Source organism: Ylistrum balloti, unplaced genomic scaffold (genome assembly GCF_031769215.1).
Source record: "Ylistrum balloti isolate Yb309-2 unplaced genomic scaffold, AGI_CSIRO_Ybal_v1 Utg371248, whole genome shotgun sequence".
Lineage (NCBI taxonomy): Eukaryota > Metazoa > Mollusca > Bivalvia > Pectinida > Pectinidae > Ylistrum > Ylistrum balloti.
Window position 1 is genome coordinate 161,110 of NW_026782675.1, and position 12,306 is coordinate 173,415.

The 12,306-nt window shown below is 37.5% G+C and overlaps 1 protein-coding gene across 1 annotated transcript in view; it reads left to right on the forward strand.

The window, feature by feature from the left end:
* The window catches only part of LOC132561640 (protein virilizer homolog), a 99,551-nt gene that overhangs the window by 20,890 nt on the left and 66,355 nt on the right, over positions 1 to 12,306 (forward strand). Inside the window, exons 16-23 of the mRNA XM_060226343.1 lie at positions 2,374 to 2,468; positions 2,731 to 2,914; positions 3,772 to 3,889; positions 4,186 to 4,335; positions 5,187 to 5,330; positions 7,410 to 7,613; positions 9,010 to 9,095; positions 11,472 to 11,618. Coding sequence (XP_060082326.1) covers positions 2,374 to 2,468; positions 2,731 to 2,914; positions 3,772 to 3,889; positions 4,186 to 4,335; positions 5,187 to 5,330; positions 7,410 to 7,613; positions 9,010 to 9,095; positions 11,472 to 11,618 — 1,128 coding nt within the window. The remainder of the gene's footprint in view (positions 1 to 2,373; positions 2,469 to 2,730; positions 2,915 to 3,771; positions 3,890 to 4,185; positions 4,336 to 5,186; positions 5,331 to 7,409; positions 7,614 to 9,009; positions 9,096 to 11,471; positions 11,619 to 12,306) is intronic.

Sequence of the window (12,306 nt, forward strand, 5' to 3'; positions counted from 1 at the left end):
GAGTCAGGCCCCATGCTCTAGATGACACGAGTCAGGCCTCATGCTCTAGATGACACGAGTCAGGCCTCATGCTCTAGATGACATGAGTCAGGCCTCATGCTCTAGATGACATGAAATGGGCCTCATGATCTAGATGACACAAGTCAGGCCTCATGCTCTAGATGACAGGGGTCAGGCCTCAAACTCTAGATGACACAAGTCAGGCCTCATGCTCTAGATGACACAAGTCAGGCCTCAAGCTCTAGATGACACGAGTCAGGCCTCATGATCTAGATAACACGAGTAGGGCCTCAAGCTCTAGATGACCTAAGTCAGGCCTCATGCTCTAGATGACACGAGTCAGGCCTCATGATCTAGATGACACAAGTCAGGCCTCATGCTCTAGATGATACGAGTCAGGCCTCATGCTCTAGATGACACGAGTCAGGCCCCATGCTCTAGATGACACGAGTCAGGCCTCATGCTCTAGATGACACGAGTCAGGCCTCATGCTCTAGATGACACGAGTCAGGCCTCATGATCTAGATGACACGAGTCGGGCCTCATGCTCTAGATGACACAAGTCAGGCCTCATGCTCTAGATGACACGAGTCGGGCCTCATGCTCTAGATGACACGAGTCGGGCCTCATGATCTAGATGACACGAGTCGGGCCTCATGCTCTAGATGACACAAGTCGGGCCTCATGCTCTAGATGGCACGAGTCAGGCCTCATGCTCTAGATGGCACGAGTCAGGCCTCAAGCTCTAGATGACACGAGTCAGGCCTCATGATCTAGATGACAGGGGTCAGGCCTCATGTTCTAGATGACACGAGTCAGGCCTCATGCTCTAGATGACATGAATCAGGCCTCATGCTCTAGATGGCACGAGTCAGGCCTCATGCTCTATATGACACGAGTCAGGCCTCATGCTCTAGATGACACGAGTAGGGCCTCATGCTCTAGATGACACGGGTCAGGCCTCATGATCTAGATGACACAAGTCAGGCCTCATGCTCTAGATGACACAAGTCAGGCCTCATGCTCTAGATGATACGAGTCAGGCCTCATGCTCTAGATGACACGAGTCAGGCCCCATGCTCTAGATGACACGAGTCAGGCCTCATGCTCTAGATGACACGAGTCAGGCCTCATGCTCTAGATGACATGAGTCAGGCCTCATGCTCTAGATGACATGAATGGGGCCTCATGATCTAGATGACACAAGTCAGGCCTCATGCTCTAGATGACAGGGGTCAGGCCTCAAACTCTAGATGACACAAGTCAGGCCTCATGCTCTAGATGACACAAGTCAGGCCTCAAGCTCTAGATGACACGAGTCAGGCCTCATGATCTAGATAACACGAGTAGGGCCTCAAGCTCTAGATGACCTAAGTCAGGCCTCATGCTCTAGATGACACGAGTCAGGCCTCATGTTCTAGATGATATGAGTCGGGCCTCATGCTCTAGATGATACGAGTCAGGCCTCATGCTCTAGATGACACGAGTCGGGCCTCATGCTCTAGATGACACGGGTCGGGCCTCATGCTCTAGATGACACGGGTCGGGCCTCATGCTCTAGATGACATGAGTCGGGCCTCTGGTAAGTTTTCTCAGTGGATAACAACCAGCTACTAAAAGGAGGCACGACCTCAAAATGATGCTTGCTGTTCATGTGACAATGAAACCAGAAAATGAAACATCTAACACAAAATGGTTGATGGAGAGGGACCAATTTAGTCTTAACATATTTCTAATTTGGGGATGAAAATGAGAATACTGAGAGCGGAACCCTTGGTAAAGATGTCACAGCAGAATACGTATCAGTTACTGGAAGGTGTCAAAGGTCAATTAGTTACCCTAGCTTTATCAGAATATCATTTGTACACTGGTTTTGTTGTATAATTTTAATGAGTTCATGGTTTGTGTACTTCAATGTATATAGGTCAAACTTGGTTAGGTCAATCTTGGTTAGGTCAAACTTGGTTAGGTCAATCTTGGTTAGGTCAAACTTGGTTAGTTAGGTAAAACTTGGTTAGGTCAATCTTGGTTAGGTCAAACTCGGTTAGTTAGGTCAAACTTGGTTAGTTAGGTAAAACTTGGTTAGGTCAATCTTGGTTAGGTCAAACTCGGTTAGTTAGGTCAAACTTGGTTAGTTAGGTCAAACTTGGTTAGGTCAATCTTGGTTAGATCAGACTTGATTAGTTAGGTCAAACTTGGTTAGGTCAAACTTGGTTAGGTCAATCTTGGTTAGGTCAATTTTGGTTAGGTAAAACTTGGTTAGGTCAAACTTGGTTAGTTAGGTCAAACTTGGTTAGGTCAATCTTGGTTAGGTCAAACTTGGCTAGGGACAGCATTGTGAGTAATTTTTCTGTTCATATTCACACATTTTAGGGACAGCCAGGACGTACACTCCCTGGGAACACATTTGAAGCAAAGACGAAACCACATGATCCGTATCCTAATTTGTATCACTTTGCCCAGACCAGGTGAGATTTTGACTTTCAAGCAAGATCAGATATTTTTTAGGACCTTTTTATCACTTGATTTGTTTTTTTAGATGAGCATTGCGTTACTTTAGAGTCCTAGAATGCAGTTATTTACTCCAGGAATGAAAACTGTATGAATCTCTCATGCTATGAGTCTGTCCATACTCCAAATGTTTCAGTGGTGTTAAATACTGATAAACTTTCAATGATTATACAAACATATTTCTTTGTATTGCTGACTAAATTTTTATATCTTTTGTAGTGGTCTGATGGAGTCCTTGTTTGTTCTCCTGTCTGTGCCGTCCACAGCCGGACATCACCAATTGTTTCCTGTGCTAAACAAGCTCCTTAAAACTCTAGTGAAAACACAACATGGTCTGCTGTTCCTCTCAAGTCGACCGGACGTCATCAACGGCATCATACGCTCAGCAGCCACACAAGACAATGTAAGTGAAGATGAATGTATATGATGTTAATGAACAAGTCACAAATTTACAAACTGTCCAGAGGCTCACTCAGGAGAAAATTCTTGATTGATAAATCTCATATGATAGCATATTAGAGCGTTTTCATTTAAGTAATTCTGTGTTATTTAAAATATATGAAGTGATCATGACATTACCTTCAAGAAACAGAGTTCATTTTGCTGGCAGTGATATTTCATACTTATCACAGTAAGGAATCAAATGTAAGTTAGATAATACTGGGATATTGCTAAAAAGTTTTTGATAGTATTGTAAATTAAGGTAGCTTAAAATGAAAAGGAGAAAAAAAATATCTCGGATAAAAGTTCTCTGTGGTGCACAGTTTGTCTTTAATTTCAATAATTAACATTATAAATTAAAATGTGAGATATCATAAGATTGATTAACTGTAAATCACTATTTTTGTGAGTATTTAATTTCGTGAAAGGTAAGTGACAGACTTATTTGTGAATACATAATTTTGAAGGTGTACCCGAAATTGTCCTGATGAAGCCCAACATGGGGCGAAACCGGTCGACAAATAAAATAGACACGGAAAATATCTAACTTGTCCCTAGTTTGTTGCGATTGATGATCTCCTTTTAGATTTTGAAGGTATGATACTTCAAAAGTCATTTATTTAAGGACATCAGCGAAAGTATATTCACAAGTGATTTGAATTTGTGAATGATGCTGCTCGTGAATAAATATGAAATATAATCCCTCGCAAAAGAAAGTGATTTATAGTAATTTATTTAAATGACAATATGGTCAGAGTTCATACTGAAGTAGAAATACAGAATAGTTGTATTGATTTGTATTGTTACTGTATATGCCAGGAATACAGTAGGGATGACCCTGTGGATGATAATCCACTACACAGACTAGGACTAGAAATCTTCCATGATCTCCTCGCTCTGCAATTTATTGACCAGCTCCTCCAGTACCAAAGTAAAGGTCAGTCCTATAGTCATCATCACTAGAGGTTCCAAGGTCAAGGCCAAATATTTACATACCTTAATGGTCAATGTAACATCCATGGACTGATAGGCATTTTTATTTAAACTTATGATGACATTTTTAAAACCATTTGTTTTGTAAAGACAATACTTTACTTTCCACAAATTAACATAAATATAACTATAGCAATTATTTGACAAAGTTGGCATAGGATATTTAGAGGAAATATGATGATTTATTCGCAGATTGTATCTTGTAATTAAGATATACAATTAAGTATTGATCTCATACAGAGGAGAAGGAGCTCGACGAGGTGGAGCCAATAGAAGCTCTTTATAACCTCTACACAATGACCTTTACCCCTGTGGGACGGGAGGCAGTGGTTCATGTCCTTGGTTTGGAGGACAACCTGTCGGCCATTCTTCCTTTTGTAGAATACACAGGTAAGTCAAAGAGGTTACTGTAAACCAACTATCTTTTACAGCTACCATATTTTGTGATTTCCATCTTTCCTGATTTTTGTAACAGTTTCCTATGATCAACTTTTAGAAGTATGATTTGTTATACCATAGTAACTCTACCATAAGCTTATCATCACTAACATGTCCTAATGACAAACCTTATTGAAATTGCAAGACAATTTATAATTATGAACTCAGAAAGTTTGATGAAAATGCAATCATTTGACATCTCCTGCATTATAACCTTATTGCAGGTTCACTACAGTAGAACAGAGTAAATGACTATGGATATGTAGAACTAAGCTGGAAAGAAAATGGGAAAACTTTTAATTTCTGTAGGGTTTCTGTAAAGATTCTTTATACACAACCAGGAATTTTAATATGTGACGTTTCGGTGACCAGTACGATCCGTACGCTGTCACCTTCCTCAGACAAATGACCAGTAAAGCATGTACACAAAGGTGTGATATGTGTACGAGTTGTCGTGGAATAGCGTCAATTTCGGACATGCTGACAAGTGCCGAAATGATTTGTCAGCATGTCCGAAACTGATGCTATTCCACGACAACTCGTACACATATCACACCTTTGTGTACATGCTTTACTGGTCATTTGTCTGAGGAAGGTGACAGCGTACGGATCGTACTGGTCACCGAAACGTCACATATTAAAATTCCTGGTTGTGTATAAAGAATCCATAATCCTTACTTTCCAACCTGACGAAAATGTTCAGTATTATCTGTAGGGTTTCGTAATTTTATTTGAGGAGAAGACATAATTATGTATTTTTTCAGACAATTCTAGTAACCATGCTATTCAAATTTATTGTTTAGGTGTGGAGGAAAGGGATGCACGTCTTAAGAAGTCTGTATGTGCTGGCTACACCCTTAACTTGCTGTTGTTATTGATCCGACAGTCCAACAACATTCACATTTACCAACAGTTTGGACAGCGCCTTGTAGATATTGCTGAAAAAGGTTTGAACAAATTATCAATATCTGTAAACACTTCGGATGAGTGGGTTTTTAGCTCACCTGGCCCAAAGGGCTGTATGCTGTGCTTGTAAACAATGATCTAAAGGGCAAGTAAGCTTCTGCTGTCCTGGGTCATCCATCCAGCTATAACTAAGAGTTTTTCTGCTATATTGTTTGACCATCTTCTTTCCTTGATTTAAAAGTAAGCTATCAATTATATTTAACTAGAAACATCATACATAAGTCTCAATTCAACATTGCACAAATGAGGGGGCTAACTACTAAGGGACAGAACCCATATGGAGTAATTTGTCTTATTGCTTTAAGCATCTAAGGTGGAACATATGCACAGATATTGTACTGTTGGTCATAAAGATCCAGGTGAGCGATACAGGCCCTCTGGAAATCTTGTTTATTTGAGGATTTTGTTTTTATTCAGTTTTAAGTTGTTTACCATACTTTCTGGGCTTTGAACTGCACCAGAGTATAAGCCACAGGGCTGGTTTTAAGCATTTTATTTATATTTTATCCAAACATAATCAGCACCTTTTTCACAATGTGGTAAGTGTTATGTTGACCATAGTTTGTTGATATAACAAACAACAAAAGACAATTTATCAAGATCATCAGTGAAACATTTAACATAAGTTTACAAATGAATTATACACAGATAATCTTTTATTATGTCCCCCAAACGAAGTAGGGGCACATATTGTGTTTGCTCCGTTTCTTATTATTTTTATTATTATTATTATTTATATTATTCTGATTTCTTCCACTTTCTTCTGCCGGCGAGGTTTCTGACGCGTTTCTCAAACACTATTGCATGGAATTAAACAAAACTTGACACACATATTCATACATGCGAGGCGGAGTGCAGGCCACTTGAATTTTTCCAATCGGTCATCTGAGTGGTCAGCTGTGATCAAAATTTGGCCAAATTTTAGATATTGTCCGATTTTCGTGAAAATTGGTATACATGTATTAAGTGGCACTAGGAGCAAAATGGCGTAGTCCATTTTTCATTCGGCCATCGATCGGTCATCTGAGCGGTCAGCTGTGATCAAAATTTGGCCAAATTTTAGATATTGTCTGATTTTTGTGAAAATTGGTATATATGTATTAGGTGGCACTAGGAGCAAAATGGTGTACTCCATGTTTGGCATGACTGTAGGTCTGATTGTTGTGATCATTTACTGCTGAAGCGGTCGTTTGAGGGACATTTGTAATGGGTTACTTGTTTTATAAATGTTTTCTAAAAACATAAATAGCAATTATCAATCCTGTTAGGTCCTAATGTTACATACAGTTTACTTAACAATATCTCCATTGGTGTCTGTACTATTAAATATCTATTAGTGAAGGCATGTTGACAAAATTCTTATAGTCCCATATTATTTCTTGTGAGTTAGGCACAGCCATTCTTATTGTAAACAAGCATGGCGGTCATTCAAAAATTTGACCTGATGACATATCGGTCCCAGGATACAGCAGGCTATTGTAAACTGTCATTATGCCTTCCGAAGCAACCACGAAAGGTCAGAAGATATTATTGTAATTCATATTAAGAGTATGACTAATTAAATCCATGAGAATGTTATTTTAATGTCAATCTTAAAATCACCCTGTATATGGTTGCCAATGACAGTTCTAGATCTGTTTCAGTCACAAATATGTGATAGACAGGTACTCTTACAAAAACTTGGTACAGACATCTCCTGCTGGTGCACTGGTATCCTTGGTTTAAATCACAATTTTTTTTTCTTTCTTTCTGGAGCGTGACATGTTACAGCAAGTTGAATTATCAGATTGCAAGGTCATACAGGTCAGTAGTGACACGCCTCAACAAAATGGTTGTTCAGAAATACACAACAGTCCAGAGTCCATGTCCAGACGATACCCTTTTTTTCCATTCTGCCAATTTTTTTTCATCCACATACGAGCCGCACTGGCATATAAGCCACATATGGTGATTCCTAAACTTATCACAGGTTTTTTGTTATTGTAACAGAAGCATATATATATATATGAGCTTAAGAAGTGAATCAGAACTTTTCTGAATTTACAATTTTTGTGTCACAGATTTCAGCAGTAAGCTTTTGGATCTGAATGAGTGGCTGTCACCACTTAAGAGTATCACAAGTTACAACCATGAAGGAGTGACTTCAGCCATCACACAGCTTCGCCTACACGCAGACAACCTTCAGAAAATTCCACGTCCCTTGGTCACGGTGGTGAGGATACTGCGTCACATGAGTATTGCCCCAGAACGCAACTATCCAAACGGTTAGTAATCAGTCAGAATAGTAGGATGATACAGAATCTATAGTAGTGGACTGTAACAAGATGTTTAAAATATTTAGACATGGAAATGTGGAAGGGTACAGCTAATGAGACTTGAAAATGGAGGAGGGTGACTGGACATGTAAAATGGAGGAGGGTGAATGGACATGTAAAATGGAGGAGGGTGACTGGACATGTAAAATGGAGGAGGGTGACTGGACATGTAAAATGGAGGAGGGTGACTGGACATGTAAAATGGAGGAGGGTGAATGGACATGTAAAATGGAGGAGGGTGACTGGACATGTAAAATGGAGGAGGGTGACTGGACATGTAAAATGGAGGAGGGTGAATGGACATGTAAAATGGAGGAGGGTGACTGGACATGTAAAATGGAGGAGGGTGACTGGACATGTAAAATGGAGGAGGGTGACTGGACATGTAAAATGGAGGAGGGTGAATGGATATGTAAAATGGAGGAGGGTGACTGGACATGTAAAATGGAGGAGGGTGAATGGACATGTAAAATGGAGGAGGGTGAATGGACATGTAAAATGGAGGAGGGTGACTGGACATGTAAAATGGAGGAGGGTGAATGGACATGTAAAATGGAGGAGGGTGACTGGACATGTAAAATGGAGGAGGGTGACTGGACATGTAAAATGGAGGAGGGTGACTGGACATGTGAAATGGAGGAGGGTGACTTGACATGTGAAATGGAGGAGGGCGACTTGACATGTAAAATGGAGGAGAATGGCTGGACATGTGAAATGGAGGAGGGTGACTTGACATGTGAAAAGTAGGAAAAGTGTGAAATGTGAGCAGCTAGTGAAAACTGGACAGGTTACTTCAAACAAAGTTAAAAGTGTAGAAATGCTGTAAAACAATAGGTATTGAATACGAGAGTAAATGAAACAAGATTGAGTATAAGCTTTACATTGAATGTGTGAGTAATGGGGACACATTTTTGTCTTTAAGATACCTAGTTATATATATTTCAACAACTTTCCTAAATAAATTTGAGTGCATTTTATATTTAAACAAATTTTCCAAATAAATTTGAGTGCATTATATATTCAAACAACTTTCCTAAATAAATTTTAGTGTATTAAATATTTTTAACAACTTTTCTAAATAAATTTGAGTGTACTTTATATTTTTAACAATTTTTGTAAATAAAGTTGAGTGCATTATATATTTAAACAACTTTTCTAAATAAATTTTAGTGCTTTATGTATTTAAACAACTTTTCCAAATAAATTTTAATGCAATATGAATTTTTGACAACGTAATAAAATAGATTTGAGTGTATTCTACATGTTTTTGTTTTCTAAGAGTCGATGCCTCATGGTTTACTCTGATACAATGAAAACTTAATCACTATTTCTTTGTTCATTTTAGATGAGCCTGTGGAGATGAAATATAAGTTCAATCTGTTGGAGATGTACAGTGGAAACTGCTTGCCAATATTAACCAATATCATACAGGTAAATTTCTGTCATACAGGTAAATCTCTGCCGCACAGGTTAATTTCCATCATACAGGTAAATCTCCTCCACACAGGTAAATTTCTGTCATACAGGTAAATCTCTGCCACACAGGTAAATTTCTGTCATACAGGTAAATCTCTGCCACACAGGTAAATTTCTGTGATACAAATAAATCACTGCCACACAGGTAAATCTCTCTCATACAGGTAAATCCCTCTCATACAGGTAAATATCTCATACTAATAAATTTCTCTGATTTAGGTAAATCTCTCTCATTCACTCTCATTTAGATAAATCTCATCTCAAATTTCATTATACAAAGAGGCATTATTTTACTTCAGTCTGAACTTGACTTAAAACATTTTTGAGAGGGAGCACAAGTATTAATATGTTCTCAATTAGTCAACCGTATAACATCACCATTCATAACAGCTGATTTGAATGTTCTTGTCCGTGTGAAAAAAGATGACCTATGTCATATGTCTTCATCAGTATCCAGAAATTAAATTAATTGATCTAATGTCCTGCTTTTGGCTATTTTTGTTTGCTTATTAGAATGTTATTTATGTTTAAATGTAACATATTTTGTTTTGTCATGGCCGTGGGAAACATCATCATGTCATATTTTGTTTTGTCATGGCTGTGGGAAACATGATTATGTCATATTTTGTTTTGTCATGGCTGTGGGAAACATCAGTATGTCATATTTTGTTTTGTCATGGCGGTGGGAAACATGATTATGTCATATTTTGTTTCGTCATGGCTGTGGGAATCATCATTATGTCATATTTTGTTTTGTCATGGCTGTGGGAAACATCATTATGTCATATTTTATTTTGTCATGGCTGTGGGAAACATCATTATGTCATATTTTGTTTTGTCATGGCTGTGGGAAACATGATTATGTCATATTTTGTTTTGTCATGGCTGTGGGAAACATAATCATGTCATATTTTGTTTTGTCATGGCTGTGGGAAACATCATCATGTCATATTTTGTTTTGTCATGGCTGTGGGAAACATGATTATGTCATATTTTGTTTTGTCATGGCTGTGGGAAACATGATTATGTCATATTTTGTTTTGTCATGGCTGTGGGAAACATGATTATGTCATATTTTGTTTTGTCATGGCTGTGGGAAACATCATCATGTCATATTTTGTTTTGTCATGGCTGTGGGAAACATGATTATGTCATATTTTGTTTTGTCATGGCTGTGGGAAACATCATCATGTCATATTTTGTTTTGTCATGGCTGTGGGAAACATGATTATGTCATATTTTGTTTTGTCATGGCTGTGGGAAACATGATTATGTCATATTTTGTTTTGTCATGGCTGTGGGAAACATGATTATGTCATATTTTGTTTTGTCATGGCTGTGGGAAACATGATTATGTCATATTTTGTTTTGTCATGGCTGTGGGAAACATCATCATGTCATATTTTGTTTTGTCATGGCTGTGGGAAACATGATTATGTCATATTTTGTTTTGTCATGGCTGTGGGAAACATCATCATGTCATATTTTGTTTTGTCATGGCTGTGGGAAACATGATTATGTCATATTTTGTTTTGTCATGGCTGTGGGAAACATGATTATGTCATATTTTGTTTTGTCATGGCTGTGGGAAACATCATTATGATTCAGTCTTAAAAATGTCAAGATTCCATGTCTACTATTGATGGTCCTTTTCTCAGTTTTAAAATTTTGAATTCATTGTAACTGTCTTGAAAAATGTTTTCACCCTTCCATAAGTGTTCAGTTTGGCCCAAAAATAATGACTTACTAAATGAAAAACTTTTTTGTGTATATGTAATGGTAGCGAATTTAGTGACCCTCAAAAAATAACAGAAAAAAATTTATATCACAGAATTTGCATGATTTCTTCTTTGTTTTGTAAATACCTGAGTAATGAATGTATAGAGCTGTTAGTACCTACATTTGCCTGAGCTTATTTTCATCGTGAATACTTATAAATAAATACTTTTTGGATCTCCTCTCTAGTATGACTGGTCACCTTGATCTCAGTATAGTTTTAGAACCTGCACTTGTATGTCCATTTTCAAGTTTATGAAGTCTTTAAAAATTAATTTCTGAGATGATGGTGTAGCTAAAAATGAAATACCCATAAAATGCAAAGGAAATATTTTTGGTGATTTCTTAAAACTTGAACCACACAAAAATAACAATGCAATGTAGCTTTAACTGAAAACAAGTTTTTGTTTCATTTTCTCTTTGGCTTAATGACAAAAGGTGAATTGGACAAAAGTTGAAGGAAAAGTTTCCACATATACAGTATTTAATGTGTACAGTTATAATGATGAAATAAACAAATGAAGCAGTAATCTATGTGTAACTATTGCATTCCAGAAAACTTGTGAGTTTCTGCTGCGGCCCTGGCAGCAGGGATTTGTGCCAAGTTCGGACCAAATTTGTTACCACATATCGGTCATAATTCCTACCATGAACATGATTCAAGGTACACTTGCTAGTCTGATTCAGGCCAGAGGGGTGGAGGTAAGTATCTCTTTGATATCTCAAGTTTTAAGAATATAACAAATTTTTAAGGATTAAGAAAAACATGGGTATTGAATATTTTGCCTCATGTTATGTCATGAAATGTGATGTCAGTGTTCTATTGTTAGCATAAGATGTTCTGGAAGTGTTGTTTGCTTCACAATTTTAAGAAGCAAATAAGCCTTTACCATATTTTTCCTGCATGAAGTTCAGGGAGCAAACATATAAACTCAAAAAGTAGAGTTTCCTGTCATTATAAAGGAAATTTGAATTTACTTATTACAAGGTGTGGGCTTATGCTAGATAAGTACAGAAAATTTCAACTCAAATCAACACTTGTAGGTAGTTCAAATGAAACATTGATTTAAAATGTCTTTTCTGAGATTTTCTGGCATTGCAAACCAACCATGGATGTACTTTCATTTATCAACTTAAGAAGTTAGAATATGACGACATTAATGTGTTGGTTAGGTTATTAGAAAATTTGCCAGATTGTTCAGAGGTAAATGAAGTGAAAGTTAAAAAGCTGTGGCTGTTACATACTCTAAATTTTATCTATTTTGAGTATTAATTGTTTTAATAATTTCATTAGCAGTCTTTACCACACTACATTAAAAACATGCTAAGGCAGATTTGTTAAAATTGAGTGATCTGTTTGGATTTATGTTTTGCAAATCTATTTTGTTGG